At 38.3% G+C, this 20,506-nt stretch overlaps 1 protein-coding gene across 1 annotated transcript in view; it reads right to left on the bottom strand.

Annotated features, from left to right (window-relative positions):
- Positions 1-3,426: 3,426 nt before the first annotated feature.
- The window catches only part of TMPRSS7 (transmembrane serine protease 7), a 28,393-nt gene continuing 11,313 nt past the window's right edge, over positions 3,427-20,506 (bottom strand). Inside the window, exons 8-17 of the mRNA XM_059837812.1 lie at positions 19,227-19,339; positions 17,518-17,624; positions 12,781-12,917; positions 11,535-11,642; positions 10,812-10,922; positions 9,560-9,676; positions 7,420-7,597; positions 6,976-7,244; positions 5,750-5,886; positions 3,427-3,654 (exon numbers count right to left, since the gene is read on the bottom strand). Coding sequence (XP_059693795.1) covers positions 3,484-3,654; positions 5,750-5,886; positions 6,976-7,244; positions 7,420-7,597; positions 9,560-9,676; positions 10,812-10,922; positions 11,535-11,642; positions 12,781-12,917; positions 17,518-17,624; positions 19,227-19,339 — 1,448 coding nt within the window. The 3' untranslated portion in view covers positions 3,427-3,483. The remainder of the gene's footprint in view (positions 3,655-5,749; positions 5,887-6,975; positions 7,245-7,419; positions 7,598-9,559; positions 9,677-10,811; positions 10,923-11,534; positions 11,643-12,780; positions 12,918-17,517; positions 17,625-19,226; positions 19,340-20,506) is intronic.

The raw sequence follows: 20,506 nt of genomic DNA, 5'->3' as shown, positions 1-20,506 counted from the left end.
ATCCACAAAGTCTTACTTGGGACATATTACACTAGAAAAGCCTTTATCTGCTTCTCACTATTCCTGCCAGATATTAGGCTCAATTATTGAATTTCTACTCACAGTAGACCTTCCTACTGGATTGTCTGAAATCAAAACTGTTCCTCTAAGACAAAGAGTTAATGATTATACAGATCTCGCCATGCAAAGGCCAAAGTCTTATTTTATTTTATTTATTTTTGTATTTATGGAGAAACTGCTTGAAGTCGTTCTTTCATCTGGGGGATCTAACTTCCACACTTGGTGCATTTCTTCCATGTGAAATTCTGACCTTTTCTGTTAGACCAGTTCTGATTACACATGGAGTTTAGAGTTACAGAGGCACATCCAAACAAATAAAACATAGCCCCATGGAGTTCTAGCACATGTTTATTAAAAAGAAAGATGTGAATAATTGAGTAGTTACTAAAGAAACAACCCTCCTAATGTTATGAATTGAAGCAAACTCCACCAATATAAATAAAGGAAAAAGCTGGATCTGAGAAAAAAAGAAAAATATAAAAAATTAGCACACCTAATAACGTTACAGAGCAAGACGCTTGCAGAAGTATGTGCTTGTCCTTGGCATTTGCAAGTATTAGCTCTTAAGAGAAACATGCAGTAATAACTAGAGCACTGAGTTAGGAAAGAAAAGGAAGGAGATAAAGGTTTAGGCAGGTATTTCTACTAGGAAGATTTCATTGTTAAGTTTCCATTTTTTTTGCAGTACTCTCTTCCTGAAGAATGGCTATGTGTTGACATTTGGGAAAGTACATAAACAATTTAGGTACCCATTCTGTTTTTAAAGGAAGTGAAGAGAAAATAGACAAAGAATTCCTATAGATTCCTGCAAAAAAATAACGTTTAATACCAATAATGATGGTATTCACAAGCAGTGAAAAAAAAAAATCAGCAATAAAATGCACACTTTCAATATTCTTGTGCAACTACTCACTGCTAATTACTGTGTATTTTGTTGCTTTAGCAAAGACATTAAGGAGAAGGGAAAGTCAGTAGTTTATATACACACATTTCGTGCTCAGCTGCTTAGTGCAGAGCTTTTCATAGTGTGAAACATCCATCACACCTAGTCCACGCTGGGGAGTAACACTTACAGAGTGAGTAGTGCAGGATTAGCACGATAACTATAACTGATGAAGAAATTGTAGGTAATATTCTTAGAAGACATCTCCTCCAGAAACACAAGTTCATCCATTTGAAGAATCAATACTTTTGGCACAAACCTTCTTGGTAGGATGGACAGTAGCAAACACGCAGACTTTCCTAGAGAAAGACTATGGATGGCGTCAGTACGAAAAAAGAAGAGCTATTGTATCATATTTTCGTGTATTTACTCTCTCAGTTTTAAAGAGATAAAAATATTGAAAATTGAGATAAGATCTTTCATGTTATCAGCTACATCACACATGAAACCCTCATCTGTCTGGGCTATTTCCTTTTTGTATGCATCTCAGTCTGGGAAAGGGTGGGTGGCGGGGGGAGGGTAATTTTTATGATTTTAGTTAAGAGCAATTGATGAAGAACGGGGGTCAGTGGACACAGGAGTAGACAGAGATAATTTATTTACTGTGTTCCTACTACTCTTACCTGCCCTGCAGCCTGTTAGGCATCTGGGGCTGGAATGCTGTACACAGAAATCCACCTGGAGGGAAAAGCCTGCAGCATGATGCTGTGAGAAATGCCTTTTGATAAAGCTAGCAACAACTCCCTAAATGAACCCCGTTTCTTAAACTGAATAGCTGCTCTCCCCACTGTACACCCCGAGCTTCTCTTACTTCACCTTTGCCTTACTGCTTCAATCGGGAGCCAGCTGATCTTCAGTCAAAGAAGGCAGGCAGGAAAAGTCACCATCACTGTAACTCTTTGTTTACCTGACAGGCTAAGTAGGATATGGATCCCATAATTTGAAAATAGATCATTTCTTTCAGAAACACAGGAGTAAGGAAATAATTTAGGACACAATGCAAAGGATATGCAGACATGCAATTTACAGATAAAAGGTCCTAGGGCAATATAAATGAGGGAACTTCTAACAAACACCCTAGGGAATTCATAGAAATATCTGTAAGTGAGGATAAATCCTCAGTTCCACATGTCACCTTAGTTTTCCAGCTTCAAGACAGTACCACAGAATAAATACGGTAAATAAATTGCAAACCAATTTATCTTCATATTTCCTGTTTGAAAGGAAAAGCAGCTTTAAGTCAGCAAACCATCAAGCTCAGCATATTCTGCATATAAAATAAGAAAATCAAGGATGTGCGTGGGGAAAGAACATATTTGATACATGTTGAAAGAGAGAGAGAGCACAAAGAACAGAATCTAGAAAAGCAAAAGGAGATGAAGAAATCTCAACCCCAGAAAAATAATACAAAAGGAACAAAGGGAATAAAACTAATCTGAACAGTTCACACAGAGATTGCAAAAGGGATTAATTGGAAGGCAATCATCACAGCTTAGAAATTCAAACTACAGCCGCAGACAGATGGCTTTGTTTGAGTCCTCTGTTTTTCAACAGCCTGCCTCTGCTACACATACAGAACCTGCTGACTGACGCTTTGCCCCTTCCTTCATGGAAAAGACAAAAAAAACCAAAAAAAAAAAAAAAAAAAAAAAAAAATCAGAAAAAGGCCTGGAGGAAACAAACCCACTTTTGCATAAGTATTATACCAGGATCTTTTAGAAACACTGGTTTTATTTCATCAAGGACAAGATCATTGGAATAACATACATCACCATGTTTATTCATCTTGATAAGGTTGCCTGAAGCTTGAGAATTCAAATTCTTAGGTGGATGAACTTGAAAATAAAGGAATGAAAGCAGGAAAGAAAAGTTAATAGCTCCTAATCATGCAGTTAATTAAAATAAAAGCAGAAGGAATAAACATGCGACAAATCACTTAAAACAGCAGAATTTTTGATCTTCAAAAATTAGGGCCCTGAGGATTTGAAAGGATTGAGTTCACTTTTTACAGTGTCTCCTCTCCCTTTCTCCCTGTCAGCTGTCCTTGGTGGAAGAGGTAGTGAAAGTAGTATTTGCCAGAGTGCAAACAGTTTACTGCTACTTCACTGTTACTTCTGTATTAGCTGCACACATCTCAGAAGAAATTATGAGTAAGCCTCAAGTTCTCTGTTTACACAGTCAATGGTATCTTCAGCTTCCTGACGGGTGAGTGTACCTGCACTTAGTTGGTGCCTTGAAAATGAAGTTTATTGTTGCACCTCTCCCCATGTCTCCAGACATCTGCATGAAACAACCACCACAAGGAACAGCCTCCTCCTTTTTCACCAGAGCTCAAACACCTGGTATTTATTAGCCCCATATGTGAGTTCCAGAATCAGCAAGAGACATGCAAAGAAATTTCACCAGTGAACAGTTCCTCCAAATATGGTTTTAATGAAGATATCCAGAATATGTTTTATTCCAAGGAAACGATTTTCAAGTTACAAGACTGAAGGCACATATTTGTGTATCCACGGTGCAAAATTTGACACTCTTGTGTAGACACCTGGAAAATTTGGTCTTCCACATCCATAACCCCAGCTCACAATGCCAGTCAAAAACCATTTTCCATCTCCATTGCTTTGACATGACAGTGGTCCACCAGAATCACCCTAAAAATAAGGTTTCGAGTTATATGTGCTTATAACATGAATTATGAAAACTGGGGGGAAATCCACAGGAGATATTTTGCATAATTCCTGTGATTATATTTTCAAATTCACATAGTTCAAACAATTGATAGAGGTTTTTTTTCAAGTAGATGGCATTGCACAGTTTTACCAAAGTTTGCTCTTTCACAAGAGAGAAGGTAATTCTAACTCTTTAAAGATTAATAAAGATATTACTTTGCATGGGCTACATTTGAAATTCACTTTTTTTCCCTAACCTTACACTTAACCTTAAACCCCAAATCTGCTACTTAACATGTATGTACTTTCGTAGGTTACAGACTAAAACTAAAAAATAGTAAGCTTTTAAAAATATTTTAAATAAAATAAGATAAATACAATAAAGTATTTAATAATTGTATGACTTAGTTCAGATTAAAGGTAAATGGAAACAGATGGAATCCCTTAATTGTTTTGTGTTGGGTTTTTTCTTGACTTTTTTTTTTAAGACAGCAAAGAGCCTAAGGATTGTCCTCTGGTAGGTACTAGTCAGCATATAATGTTTAGGGGCCCATAATGTCTTTGTAATTACAGCAGTTAAAATGAAGTCTGTTCTAGACTTCAAATTTTATTACAGGATAATGCTGTAAGACAGGACAAAACAACTAGGACTCTTCCTTTATAGCCTCTTCTTTTAGAAATACATTGGCAGAGCATCAGGTATACAACCATTTGCCACCATTTGGGGAAAATTCCTTGGACCAAGCTGATACTTCCCTGCAAGGCTCTGTCATACACAGAGCATGTCTGACAGACACCCAGTGGCAAAGTAAACTTTACCAAACTATTGGGTGCAAGAAACAACTTCTAAATGCAAAAGGTGCATTTGGCGAAATTCGGATGTTTTGCAAGAGAAGTGCCTTCTTCCTAGACAAATATTTTGTTAGAGCTAGAAAACTATTCTGCCTTCACTCTATAGGCTGTTGGGATATGCAGGTTGGAAGGGACCTCTTCCAAGGTGCTAAGGTGCCACTCACTCCTCAAAGTAGGATTACATTGAATTGCCTCAAAAAAGGTCAAGAATTTAGACGACTTTTTTCCTTCCATGACAAATAAGATTTCACATTTAGAGAGTAAAATTTGCATGTTTTCTCCTTCATTCCTAGCACAAAAGTAGAACACCAGCACTTTTCACAAAACAGGAATACCACAATTTGATTAGCTCTTAACAACTGCCAGACGCAGACAAAAATCATTTGCCTCTACAAAAAAATGCAGCCAAAAGGATGTCTTTCCCTGGCTATATCTTGAGTGGCCATAAACAAACAAATTCTCCAGTTACTGAAAACGATACTTAATATCAATGGCCTCACTAACCTCTAAAAAACAGCTGGAGCGTTATACTCCCTCAGCCATTGTAGGCTCACTCATTTTTATGTAGATCAGTGAAAGAACATCTTGAAGATTCCAGATCTCCATCATAAAAAAATGGTTTTATTATTATTTCAGCAGTAAATGTACTACTATTTTAGCAGTAAATATGTATGGTTTATATAAGTTTAGTATAATAAAATATGGCATATAAGATCTGTAATATCAAGTGTCTTATAGTTATATACAGTGTATTTATGGGGTTTTACTACTTTTCACTAGAAGTAAATTCAGCACTTAACATTTATCATCTTTCAGCTTTTCCAGATCAGCAATATCTTACATTTGCAAATTTATGCCTAATTGTCTACATCTCATCATACAGTCTGGTAGTTCCAAGTTGTAGGGGAGGGATCCTGAAAAGACACAAGCTACTTTCTCAGGGTATTTTTTCAGCTGAGAGCCTATTATGCTGAAAATTGCCTGATTTCAATTTCAATTGCAATTTGATTGGCTCTTGACCTGCAACTGAAATTTAGTGATGTTACTCATGCACATAAAGCAGCAGAACTCTGAAATCAGATTTGCTGACAGACAATACTTATATTGCTCTTTTTCAGAACTGAAATATATTGACCACAAAGTGGTCTGCCAGTCAACTTTACACCTCCTCATGCAGCAATGAAAGACCAGGTAAACTCTTAGCGAAGTTTGCTGAGGTACGTACTTTACACCCATCTCTTTTCCCGGATGATATCCCAGCACAAAACATCCTAGCTGTGATAATCCCGTATGTGGAATGACATAATGTCTGGTCAATAATTTCTATCTCTGCTTTCTGAAGAACTGCTGAACCTTCATCATCTGGAAAACAAATTCAACAGCATTTTACTCATCTATTGAAATATAAAACAAGAAGTCTTCAGAAAATATCCATAGATACTTTTGACCGTTGAGTTATTCCAGATTCCAAACAACTAACTGCAACAGAGCAGAAAGCCTCTTCAAACTATCAGGCAATGTTTAATGTGATCTGGGTCCTTCAGACACACCAAATACAATGTCATAATCACTAGGATGGGCCAAAAAGTTTTTTCTTTTTTTTTTCCAAAACATCTCAAGACTTCTTCATTTGCGCTCTTTTTATTTCAAAAAGGAAACAGAATTTTACAAAGATATTTAGACCATCACATGACAGATTTGCAGTGAGGGCAGCATATCTGAAGGAGCCAAATTCAAGATCAAGATTATGAGTCAGTTTCAGAATGCAAATTCTCACGGCGTAAAGAACCAATTTCCACATTTGCTTCTTTCTGTCTGAAAGATTTGTTGAAACATCTCTTTTTTGTAAGATATATAATTTATTAATAACAGAATTAACCTAGAGTTTCCCCTCCTTTCCGTACAGCAGGCCCAATCTCATCAACAGGTGATTCTTTCAAAATCTGGTCATAGCCAAAAAGCCCTCACCCACACACTCAAATATGCAAGCACTGGTTTACATAATGAAACTTCATTTTAGGATTTGATAAAGCTAGTATGTAATAAAGTATACTTAGAAATTAAAAGATTGATTTGGCACTTGTATTATAGAAGCTGACAAAGGGAATAGAGGGAAACAGGAAAAAAATACACCCTCCTTTTTTTATTTTGAGACATTTCATTTATCTTTCAAATAACCAGCTTCTTAATTTTGCATATGATTAACCAGCAGCCCAAAGAGAGAAATCACACCATGTGTCCCACACCTCCGAGGGGAAAAGAGGGGAAAGACAACCCTGTGATATTTTGGTGTAAGTGTAGCTCCCTACATTAACAACACAATATGGAAGACATTCAGATCCATGGGACCAGCAGCCAAGTTTCCTCAGCATACGAAGGTACATGCACACTGCCCCAGCTGTGAAGGCTACTGGGAACAAAATCAGATCAATGGAAGGGATAAAAATTCACCTGCTTCCTGCTGTTGGCCCCAACCTGTTATCCAGCACTTGTGCCCGCTGTGGGCTTTGTGGGAAGAGGGTGGCAAGCAGATGGGCTGGATGAGGTGGCCCATGGTGTCCGGCCAGGGCATGCTCAGCTGCAGCAGCGCGATGTCATAGTCATAGTTCCTGCTGTTGTAGTACTCATGCACTACGATCCGCCGCACCGCAGACACAAACTTGGCATGGCCCTGCATCTGCATGCCCAGGTGGGCATGCCATGCTCTGGGGTCAGCCAGCCTGGGTGGGAGCGAACAAAGAAGTTGTGTCTTAAAAAAGTACCTCAAAACACCCACTGACAGCAGGGCTGGGAAAAGCAGAGTACAGCACCTCCATGCAGTTCAAACTCCAGAACCTAAAGGCACTTGTGGATTCTGGCCATGTTTGGGACGGATATAGAGGGAAGACTGCTTACTTGCTCCCTTGAAAGCAGTGGGCTGCAGACACAAGCCATTCTTTCGATATCACTGATGCTCCACAGTAAGCAGCTCCCACAAAATGAAGGCTGACCTGCCAGGGCCATTCACCTTCCTCAGTGTCTGAGCCACCCACAATCCGGGGGATGAGGTTGCTGATCTTGCTACTGCCACAACCTGCAAGAGATATTTCAGGTTATAATCCCCATCTCCAGTACTTTTGTTTAAGGAGAGGGCTTCCCACACATGGCTTGAAAGAATATTACACTCTGAAATATTTTGAAATCTATTTAATTCCCCTGTTATAATAATAAAACTTCTCGCTTTAGCTACTCTATCAATTAAATCAGAGATTACTTCATTAAAAGGCACCAGTCTGGAAATTTTACTGAGTCCCTTTTCTAGCTCTGCTACAGAAATTAGCCCCAAATATTTCTCATGTCAGAAATGTCAAAGGATCCACTGATTTAATAAGCATCACAATGAATATATACAAATAGGCAAGCCCTCATCTCTTTTAGATACTGCCAACCCTGACCTAAAAAGAGACCAACCAGAAAGAAGTTCAACATCATCAAAATTCTTCTTGCCAAAACAGCGGGAATGATACGAGAAGAATGTATGTGGAGATTGGACTTTTATTTGACAAACAAGGTGGTACAATCATTATTTTATATGGAAATGACTGACAATGTACATTACTAGCAGGTGAAGAAGTCATGTCTCATCAGCACAAAAATCTGAATTCTTAATTGCAAAAGCAAGGAAGAAAGACCCTTCTGTAGAGTCTCCTGTCCATCCCTAGTGCTTGCACATCTGCTCAGGAGTTTTAGTCCCACGCTCCCACACACAAGTGTTAATATTTCTGGATCCTTTCCTGAACACATCCAGAAAGTCAAATGTAGGTTTAATGTTTCCAAATAAAAATAGACATATGGCTAGTCTCTTAAGAAATCTTACTGGATCCAAAGCAAGTGCTGACAGATTTGGTCAGATTTTGCTGACAGATACAGGCAGCATGCCAGAGACAGCTGAGGCCAGGCAAAATCCTAAAATGGTTTGGTTTGGAAAGGGAGTTTAAAGATCATCTAGTTGCAACGCCCCCTGCCATGGGCAGGGACACCTTCCCACTAAACCAGATTGCTCAGGGCTCTATCCAGCCTGGCCTTGAACAATTTCAGGGATGAGGCATCGATAGCTTCTCTGGGCAACCTCTGCCAGGGCCTCACCACCCTCACAGTGGAAAATTTCTTCTTTATATCTAATTTAAATCTACCAATTTTTATTATAAAGGCATTCCTCCTTATTCTATCATTACATGCCCTTGTGAAAAGTCCCTCTCCAATTCTCCTGCAGGCCTTTTTAGATACTGGAAGGTGCTAAGAGCCTTCTTCCTAAAGCTATCTCTTCTCTAGGCTAAACAACACCAGCTGTCTCAGCCTGCCTTCATAGGAGAGGTGCTCCAGACCACAGATATCTTCACAAACTTCATTTGGACTTGTTCTAACACTTCCATGTAATATACTTGAGACCACTCAGCTTAAGCAACTAATCCTAACTCCACTTTTATTGCTATTGCAGACAATCATCTGTTTGCTTTACATTCAAACAAACTTAAAAGTTGTACAGAGGTTACTTTAGGAAGATTTAAGAGTAGAACCTGACTTGGTGCTATGAAGTATTGGGGTCTTCACCATCTGGAAGAGTCACAGAAGTGAAAAGTTTGTGCTTTTTTTTCTCATTGCAGCCATATCACTCTGGAAGTCCAGATAAAGTTCAACTTCAATGAAGTGCATGGCATTGCTGCAGACAACAAAAGTTGCTGCCTCCCCAACTAACCAAGTTCACTGTGTAATTAACCCTGCTGCCCTAATCCTCAGCACAGCTGCAATAAGCAGTACAACTTTCTAAGGCTCCCCATAACTGTAAGCCCACCCTTCCACAGGAACTTTGCAAGTTCTGAAACTAGATCTGAGGTAAACTGATAGCTGATCATTACCCAACCATTGCAGAGAGAATGCAATAAAAATTCAGTACTTGCAGCCCAACTTGTATCTACTCCAAAACAGGAAGACATAAAGGTCTTTATTGTGTAAAAAGTTCAAAGTTCAAAAAGATGAATATTTGAAAGGAACTTACTGCAGCTGCTTTCATCACTTCCATCAACACAGTCCACAGTCCCATCACACCTTGCATATTGTTTCCTTATGCAAATGTTATTCCTGCACTTGAATGTGTGGTTGGTGCAGGGAATACCTGAAATAGTTGTGAGGAAAAAACCCCAAAACTACCATTGGCTCAGCTTAATACACAAAGACATGTCTTCACAGATAGAAGATGTGCATATATTAATAGGTAGGAAGTAATATGACAAAAAAAGCACTTTGGTGGGGATGGCTTAACCTCTAAACAGAATAAACTATTCAAATAGAACTGCATCTGTACTTGGGTGAGCATTTACTTGGCCAAGTCCAAACAAAGATTTCTTCCCATCCTTTCCCACAGCACTAACACATACAGATAATAGTGAAAATTAAATGTAGAGTGTAAGGATAGCAAGAGAAAACATCCAGCACTCTGGAAAGGAGTTCTCCTTTGTATTTCAGTATTAAATGTGAAATGAAAGACTGCAGTGAAAGCAGCCTTTAAAACTAATATTATTAACTGCCCTTATTAACTACTGCATCCAGTAAAACAGCAACCCCCAAAACTCAGCATTTTTCTATTTCCCTGTGGCTTGCAATAAATGCAGTCAAACCCAATCCATTTTTCTTGTCAATGCACAGAAGTATCCTGTAATCATTTAAACAGACTGTCTTGTGGGAGGGGTCAAAAAGTTTTCTTTTAAAAAGTTACTTGCAGCACTTTTCAGTTGTGCTCCCTTCCATAAGTCCCTTTCATATGTCACAGCATCCATTTACTATAAAAAGTTCAAGAAAGTTCTGATTCAAAATTTTCATTTGCCTAATGCCAAATTTACAGCTTCTGCTAACCTTTTAACCCTGAAAACCACGAAAGAGAAACCATCATTTTAGTAGTTATTTTACAGATGGTAAAATGGATCCAGGAATCATTTGCACAGATTATGCTGTAAAGAGACAAAATCTCAGATTCCATTTTAAATCCCTAGATCCTCATCATGCACCTGAAGTGCTTAATTTTTCTGCCAGTATTTTGCAGAAACAGATGTTCATGAGCTTATTAAAAAGAAATAGTTTAAAATCTGTAACAGCTTGTTTCTAAGTGTATCAGAAGAATTAAATGGAATTATAAAGCCCAAGTGAGATTTGACAGTGCCTCTTAACCTTTTGAATGCAGCATCCAGAATTCAAGTCAGGAATAGACAGATGACAAAAGAGAGGAAAAAAGTTATTCATTAGAGCAGCCTTACTGTGGGTGCAGTTCTGCTCATCTTTTCCATTCTCACAATCACTTACTCCATTGCAGGCAAGCAAGTTGTCCTGTATTGCAGAGCTGGAGTTACAGTTCCACTCAGGGACAACTTTAAAAATATAAGCCAAATTAGGTACAGAAGCATTCCTGTAAGTGCTAACACATCCCCTTCTGACTATGTCTGGATACAACATTCATTCCTTCAAGGATGGGCAATACAAGGCAATACATTCCAATACCAGGATGGGCATCAGTGCCACATTATCCATGGAGAAAATGGAGCACAAAGGAGTTCAGTGGGTGCTCCAGGTGATGATGCTTACTATCACTCTCATCTACTCTGTGAACCCCTCTTTGTTGTTCCCCCACAAAAAAAAAAAACCCAAAACCTCATATCAAAATGGCACAGAACTTCATTAATAATTGCCAGCTTTTATCACATACAAAAGTACCTACTACAGCCTTTGCTGCACATCTGAATTTCTTCCTCATGCTCTCCAGTGCATATCTTCTTTGTTCTTAGTTTTTTCCCTTACCAATTAACTATGAATTAAGCATTCAAGAGACTGACAGATAGTCTGTACCCAGACGTACAAAGGAAGCTGAAAACATCTTTTGTTATTCTCTTTAAAAAATTTCACCTTGTTTTAACTGCCTTCTAAGATTAGAGAATACATTCACTGTGTTTTCCAGTAAAGATCTTCAATAAGTGAATACAAACCACAAGAGAGTTCATCACTTTCATCGAAGCAGTTATTTATGCCATCACAGCGCTGCATCTGCTGGATGCATAAGCCAGTAGAACACTTGAAATGTCCAGGTGGACATGCTGGAGGTTAAAAAGGAAAAAAAAAACAAAACCAAAACCATAAAAAAAAACAAAGCAACCAAACCTCAAGACTTCTTTTTCACAAATACTGCCAGCTTGTTCTGATTTACAGTCACTAAACTGCTCCAAGGAACAATAAAATTGATCTAAATTTAATAGTCTGTATATATTGCCAGCACTTAAATTGAATTCAAATGTTGAAAACTGGGATTTAAAGAAGGGGAAAAAATGTCTCTAAAGTTCCAATTCAGCTGTTCCTGGAATATGTACCACAGGTTCTCTAGGGCTGGAACAAATAAGCCAGTGTTTTATGGTGCAACACAAGACTGCTTAGAAGGCCATCTTTGTTTTAAAGGACAGTCTCACTTCCAATAACTAAAATTTGCAGCACTTTGCAACTTTGGTAAATAACCTGCATTGAGGTGGTGTATGAACTACTTAATTCTGCCTTATAAACTAAAATAATCAAATTTCTCCTCTTTTTACATACTCTGCATATATACACTGAATATAGTTCCTCTAATGTGACAAGTAACTATATCTAGAAAACTCTGCTTCTCTACCACCTTAAAAAGAATATATAGGACTAACACAGGTGAAAAAGTACCAGTAAACAGGTTGTATGTTTCAGGACTGGAAAAAACTCAGGATCTCAGAGTTTATAAATTTTTTGAGCTGTTTTTCAGCTCAGATTTCAGATTTGCACACACTGTATATAAATACATGGAAACACTGAAATAAGCAGGTGGTTATTTGGTACTCTTTTCATCACCTGTAAGCCTTATAGCAATAGAAACATTGCAAACAAAATGTTGGTGATTAAAACAAACAGGAACAGCAGACTTCAACTGACTGCACCATGATCATAGTCATGCAGGAAACTTTGAGGACTGTGCAGAAAAGAACAGTGTGCATGCAGGAAAGCAGAGCATGCTGCACATGCCCACAAACCTTAGATGCACAGCCTAGAAAGGTTGTTTGTTAGTCATCTGACTTAGTGAGATTAGAAAAGAAAATGAACTGAAACCCAACAGGTAATTTCCTGCATAAACTTAATTAAGTCCTACTGCTCCCTAAAAATGCTACTTCACAGATCTGAAATGCAAAGAGGGGTTGAAAGAGATAAAATCCATCTTACGCTGGCTGATGTTATAGCTGCCATATTCCACCAGCAGGGGCTTCTCAGAGACCTTCGAACTGCACTGCAGCTCCACGCTGACATCAGAACTTGTAATGTGGAACACAGTTTGGTGATCGACATAATAACCACAGTACCTGAAAGCATCCAGGTGAGTTCTAGAGCAGGCTTCACGGGAAAACTGTCTTACATACAATTTAAATGTCAACACCACTGAAATTCAGAAATACAGTCAGCTCCCATACTTTAATTAAGAACCAAAACCAAATATATTTCTCAGTAGTTACCCAGTCTTCATCCACCATTAACATTGTGGAAATTTACTTCTGAATGTCCCACCTTCAAATAAATAGTCCTAAAAAGAATGCCTTGGGTGCACATCTACTTTAAATTGCTATTTTGGCAAAGAGGTTTCATTGGACTTCTGCCTGGGTGCCGCTTGATTTAGAGAAACCTAAATACTTTCTGATGCCAGCAAACATTTAATCCACCCGTTTTAAATGAATTTCTAACGTTCCTTTCATCAAATATGCCATTCTCTACCAGGGGGTTGGGGGTGGGCAACAAAAAACCTAGATTAAAAGAAGAACAGAAGAAAAAATAAACCCCAAAGCAAAAAAACCCCATAACCAAACAAAGTCTTCTTGACAAGGGTAAGGTTGTTGGATCATTATTTTTTAAATGGAGACAGTTTTAAAGGTAGTAAATCAGTGAACATCAACAGTACAAGTTGTTCTAGAAGTGGAAATAAAGACTCCCTCCTCTGCTCAACAAAAATGCCTCAGAAGTACAACACTGGAAAGAAAAAATAATCTGGCTTTAATATTCCTGCCAAAATCAAAGTACATATGAATCTATAGTAGATTTAAGAGCACAGGTGGCTGTATTGATTTTTTTAGCAGTCTTGGCACACACACTTGTTTGACAGCAGTACAAGGTCACTCAATGACAACAAAATGAGCACAAAGAACAAAAGAAAAAATGGATTGTTGTGTTGTTAAATGGAGCAGTGGACTATTAGCCAAAAGTAAATATTCCCCTTGTGTATTTTTCCACATCAAGCGTTGTACCAGGACTACTCTTCATGTCACTGAATGGAGAAAAATTGGTCAGTGATTTCCATGTGAACAGATGTTGCCTCAGTGTCCTGAGCATCCGAGTGAGGTCTGCCAAAGGGAATGGACACATTCATATGTTTTCATGTATGCCCTATTTCACTGTACTAAAATCAAACATCTTGTCAACAGATCTAGGAGATTCTGTTCCAGCAATGTGAAAAATAAAGGAAGAAAACAATTAAAAAAAAAAAAAAAAGACTTCTCTTTGACATCCTGAAAGCAGATGCAAAAATCTGAGTTAATTTTACAGCTTCTTACTATAGGAAAATTAATTGTAAAAGAAGCCCCAAACAAAGAAGCAAGCAAACAAACCCTCAAAACACAAAAAAAATCACCTAAAAAACCAAAACAAAATCCAAAACCAAACCCACCAAAAAAAAAAAAAAACCCACCAAACAACAACAAAAACCACAAAAAACCCCAATCCAACCTACCAAACAAAACAAAAAAAACCCCCAAAAAACCTAAGAACCCAAAACTCAAAAAAACCCACTAATCACAGTCTTGGGTTACAATGTAAGGTGTAACCAAAAGTACATATTTCTACTACCATCCATGTGAGCTGTTAAAATGAGAGGAGCAGTGTTTCTTTACCTTCTCCATGACTTAACCCTGATAACTCCCTCTGGGAGGCAGTCACTAACTACTCTGAGGGGGCCAACTCTGCTTAAGGACCATCGAGGTCTCCCCAGAATGACTCACAGAATTACATTATCCCATTGTGGAATTCCCTGCCCTGGGGGATGTACCAAACAGTCCTGCCTGTATATAATTGCTTGGGACACCACAATATAACCGCTTGATACCCAGAGGACTCTTGACAGCCACTGCTGGATCTCCAGAGAAAGAGGAGATCTTTTCACAGGATCACTGCTTCGGCAAGACTGTATCCATCCTCCAAGGGCACTACAACCACCATTTAGTCGGACCGCTACTGCCACCCTGACCAAAAGGGTGTCAGGTCATATTCTGACTTTCTCTGTTTTAGCCAGTGTTTCTCTACTGTTGCCTTTATTGCAATTTTCCTATTAAATTGTAGCTCTGACCTGGAAGCTCTTGCAAAATATTTGTGTGGAGTTAATTCCTCCTGCTGGTTTGCCTCCAAACCAGTACACCCACCCACCAAATCTATCAGTGTTGAGTGCAGACTTCCTACAACAGGAAGTCTAATTGTCACCAGTGTTCATCACCAATGCTCCCAACCTAAAACAGCCGGTCCAACCTAAACAGCTCCCAACCTAAGTCAATCTGATTGCCTACAAGTAGCTCACAGATATTTTCTACATGTCGTCTTCTGCCAATGACTGACACAGTCTTCCTTCCAACAAATCCTAGCAACATAAAAAAACCTCAAACAAACAAAAAGCCACAAACAAACAAATAAAAGTTGAAGTCTGCACTGAGCCTTTCTCAGACAAATAAAACAAATTCATCTCACCAAAAGCAGAGGAAATTACTGCCCATCTGTGTGGAAAAGCTGAAACAGGTGCATTTACACAGTGAGAAAGGCCATATGCTCATGGGATTGGTAAAAGAAAGCCCACAGGAGCCTTTTGCTGGCGTTTTACTCGTCATATATCCAAGTCCAGGGCAAATGGATGTTGCAAAGCACCATTTGTAACTCTGTGCCGTTGCTCCAGAGAGAAACTGATTAAGGGGATCCTGTCCAATATGTTGGAGAAGTGAGTGGGATGGTTTTTCAGGGGACGAGCGGATACATGCATGATGTAGCAGAAACAAGGGCATATTGCGCTAACAGTTTTAAGACAAATAAAGCACCTCTGTGTTTGCGTAAACCTCTAGTGGTCTCCTCATAAGACACTCACTGGTATTCCTGCCTCTGAGAATTTTCAATAAGAAGTTCATCAGCTGTTACTTCTTTGACAAGGCAGTCATGCCCACTGTATGCCCACTGGAAGAAAGTCAAGGAAGAACTGCATGGTTTTGTTCAGTGTCTTTGGTTAGAAAAAGCTGTCCCTAGAGGTCTGATGGAACCTTATCTCCACCACCTGCTTGATCACAGTGTTTACTAATATCAGTATCCCAAAGGTTCTTAACCATTTTTATCTAAGATAACAGAATAAATATCCCATAGGCTGCAACTGCATGAGGCTGAAAAATGGGGGTCCCCTGCCTGCACCCCCCCCATCACATTTCATTAACAATTAAAATTTGAAAAACAAAAAAAGAAAATAAAACATCACCATGTTTCATGCTTGAAGTCATATTTTTTCCCCTTCAAATGTCAATATAGAACAGAAAATCAAAAGTTCAAAAGCCTTATTTTCAATGAAAAACACAGCCTTTCAAAGGAAAGCTTGTCTTGGTCTACTACTAAAGCCAGCAACTTGCAACAGAAAGCAGGAGAATGTGTTCTTGTTCAGTACTTCAAAAGTAACCCTGAGTGCACTTCTAAGAATCATACCATGGACATTTAATTCTGTGGAATGCATAATTGGCAGGTTCGTCAAAAAGCTGCTCATATTCTTTCAGGATTCTCTGTCAGAGAATTCCTCAGTATGATCCTAGTATAATTTTTTTCTCCAGATTTTGCCTTTGTTTTTTATCTCAACCATCCCAAATATCAAAAATCTTTCAATTTCTTTTGTAAAAAGACCACCAAAAATCACAGAAACACACTACGTGTGGTGTGTTTTGACTGGTGTTTTTATGCACTCATCTAGTCCAGCAACCAATTCCCATCAAGGCACAGATGTAGGAGATTCAAACTGAATTTTCGCTCTATAAATACAGCATGCTATTCAAGAACAGATGAAGCTTTTTCTTCTCTCTGTAAGTCTTTCAGTTGTACTCTTAAGGGCCTAATTTACTTAGTTCCAGTAGTGAGTTCAGAAACTCAAGTTTTCTTACTGAGGTTCCCATTTGAATGAAGTTTAAGAAAAAATAATGGGGATGTTTTAAATCTAGCCTTGCCTTATCATCCAGTATTCCAAAAATAACTTCAAAACTGAGGAAAGCATGGATGGACAATATGCTGGGAAAGCAGTTGTATCTTAATTAAAAGAGCCGCAATATTTTAATAAAAAATACTTCAAAAACACAGTGGTTCCTTGAAAGCCACTTTGTGTAGTTTCTCTTTCAAGAGTCAGTGACTGGAATGAGGAAGCAGTTACAGTTCTATTCCCAATCATCTCATTGCAATGGCATTCATCATGTAGTTAATTAGATTCTCTGTCCTCTTGAGCAGTCATATAATTAAGTTACCCTTAAAAGGGCTTTAAACAGACCTTGATTAATGGCCCCAGAAAACACAGATTTATTTTAGAGTTCACAGGACATCAATCTTCATCCAACTCTTTCCATTTCTCTCTCTCCAGAGTACCAAAGATTCTTTTCTTGTCTTCATCTTTCTGGCACTTTTCAGTAGAATTAATATATGTATATGTATATATATATATATGTGTGTATATATATATACACACACACACACACACACATATTTTATAAGGATTGTTACATCATCAGCTAAAATGAAAGAATGGTAGGACACCCCAGTGAATTACTTCTATCCTTGTGGAAGCTTTCTGAGTGAGCTGCAGTAGTCATGGGATGGTTTATCTTGGTACCATTACATTAACAATACATGCAGAGTACTTACATGTGTTCATTAATTTTCCACCATCCTCGTTCACAGCCTTTAATATTCTTCTCACTAATGGTATAATTATGGAACTTCAGAGCTATACCAAGGCTCTTCTGTGGAGTCTGTTGTGAGCAAGAAAGATAGTGCAAGCAGTCTTCCTTTTCCTTTTGTGGGCATAGAACACAAAAGTCTATAAACATATTTTATTTTATTTAAGAATTATGGACCTTGGCATTGCCATGCCCTGGGAGTTGTGCTGGCTTCACTAGCTCAACAGCCAGCACTTTACACACTTGTCAGCTCTTCAGTCCTGAGTCTAGGGTTGGCACAGGCCCACCACAGCTGCAGCCTTTCTCCCCTTCTAGCCATTAGTCTTTTCATCTTTAGAGAGCCACAGGCCATAGAAAGCAGCTTTTGTATCAAGATCAAAGCGCTTGAACACATCCAAATGTACTTGTGTAGGGACATACAGCCTCAGAGGAATTGTAGAGTTAAGATACTGCCTGGAATACTTGTGACACATTTGTAATGCTAGGAGTTACTTCTACCACATTATTATAGTCTTCTGCTAGCACCTGCTCAGCCATGTATTCTTTAGTATTTTACAAAACATTTCTAAACCCAGCAAAATCACAAGTGTTCATACTTAATTGGAAATTCCTTTCGTAAAAGGAACAGAATCTTTTTTGCACAGCAAAACAGTGTTCATTTAAAAACAAGGACTGATTCAGGGCAAAAAATCCAGAAATTAAAATTTTTCTCCTTCTCTCTTACAGAAAATATAACTTGGGAAATGAGCAAAATTTCAATACTGCATGAAAATACAACATTGAAAATGAAACTGGTTTGAGCAATAAACCTTTCTATCAGAAATCTATGGTGAACTGAAGACTGTAAATTTAGTCCCCCGAAAATCACCTTATCATTTTAGAAGAGGAAGAGGCTATAGGTTATGGCTATCTGGACTTCATTTATATTGCTGTTATTCATTGTGGTCAGATTCACTAGATTAAGAAGTCATGAGTACCATAAGCAGAAAGATGGGTAAAAAGTGGATCTTATAATATCCATTGCTACATTCCATAGAGAGGAAAACACTGAAGGCCAAAGCCTAAGTCGGAGGGAGACCTTATTTCAGCAGCACTAATAAGGAAACACTCATGTTAGAGAAAACAGAAGTACTTTAAAACATCAACTTTCAGCAATTTGATTTTAGGAGAGTACAGGAAAAGATGCAGTAAAAGGTTACCAAATTAAACAAACAGCACAGGATTGTGCTGATAGGACAGACTGTTCTGAAGACAAATAAATGTATTAGGCATGTGAAAAGATACCAGAGAAGTGGCAGTAATAACTAGGTTAGGGGTTTTGTACATACTTTTCATTCAGATTTCTGGGGGTGGCAAGAGAGGAGATAAAAACAGTCAAGTCTTACATTGCCTGCCATGAAGTAATTCTGCAGGTTTATATCAAAATTCTTAACTCTTCACCTTTGTAATAGGACAGCTTAGGTACAATGTTCTCTTCCTTAAAAACAAGTGCACAGAAAGAGAAAAAACTGATATAAAACACCTGAGCACAGCCAGCTAATCAGCAATGCCGTTTCTATAAACTACTACATCTGTGAGGATGCAGGTTACTGCCAATTCAATCACCTCTGCTTTCCTTAAGCTCTATGTAACCAAAACACACGGAAATGCCTAAGAGAGAAAGAATAACACCACCTGGAAGTTCCACACACACAGGCATTTTGGAGGATAATAGCTTGGATAATATGGACTTGTGATTCTTCCTTCATAGCCAGTTTCCTCTTTTGTCACTATTGCTTTTCCACACCCTAGGAGAAAAAAAAAGAAAAAGAGGCAAAATTTGGCAAACCTTGATATACTTTCTGTAAAGCTATTCAGTGGGCTAAAGCATCCAAATTTATCAGAAGTCTGTCATTGCAAAGCTGGGCAGGTCAGGAATTATATTTAGCTGGATTCAAATTGTAAAAAGAGACCCTTCCTAATAATGCACACAGAAGACAAAGGATGTAAAGATCCAGGGATGAGTGCTGGTCTCTGCAGGACCAGAACACACTGAAAAGTTTATCTATGTTATTTCACTGAAGACAGTTTTGCAAACAAGAATATCAATACATTCACACTGCAGAAATACACACAGTGACCTCTAGTCTTAGAAAGCAGCCAGTTAGAAGGGAAATAGACAACATACTAAATGAATCAGCCTCCTGGAAACCAAAACTTTCTTGGATGACAGCTCAATGGATTTACAGAATTCATTAAAGACAAACTTGCACACACAGAGGAACAAAGAAAACTTCAACTTGAACTTAAAGAAAACCAACCAACCAACCCACAGCCCATGCAGAATAGAACTTGTAATTAATTATTATGGAGAATTTATCACATGTTTTTATGATTGTATATTAATGCTTAATTACAGTCAACACGAAAAGTATGCAGCATCTTTTTGAGCAGCTTGAATTTCTTGCACTGAGTTGTGTGATATCTTTCTTGTGCCACTAGCATGATATTCCTTGCACTATTTGTGATTATGATCTCAACATTTCTTAAAGATTAAAGCAATAAAGTCATGAGCTTGATGCACAAACATTACAGACTCTTTTGTGTTCCTGAGAAGCCAGGGACTGATAGCAAATTCAAAGCAACTGAAATTTTATTTTCTGAAAGCAGTTTTTAATGCTGTCATCCTTCCACTTCTAACTTGATGCTGGAGTCCCAAGGCAGAAGGGAGACCACTGCTACACCTGAAATAACAGCCCCATCTACTGGCATACTGCAGTCCTCGCCAACTGAATTCAGGGCTGCTTTCAGCTTCTTGTCTCCATACTTCACAACTAGTCTGATCAGATTACATTAATTAATAGGAGTAATGCAGAGGAGATGAAGGGGAGACAGGCACCTGTAAAAAGAAGAAACTCAGATACAGGAATCATTTTTCCATAGTCATGACAGAAACTTCAGGATATTAGAAGAAA

Source organism: Haemorhous mexicanus, chromosome 2, assembly GCF_027477595.1.
Source record: "Haemorhous mexicanus isolate bHaeMex1 chromosome 2, bHaeMex1.pri, whole genome shotgun sequence".
NCBI classification, from domain to species: Eukaryota; Metazoa; Chordata; class Aves; order Passeriformes; family Fringillidae; genus Haemorhous; species Haemorhous mexicanus.
This window is presented reverse-complemented; position numbering and strand designations above follow the sequence as displayed.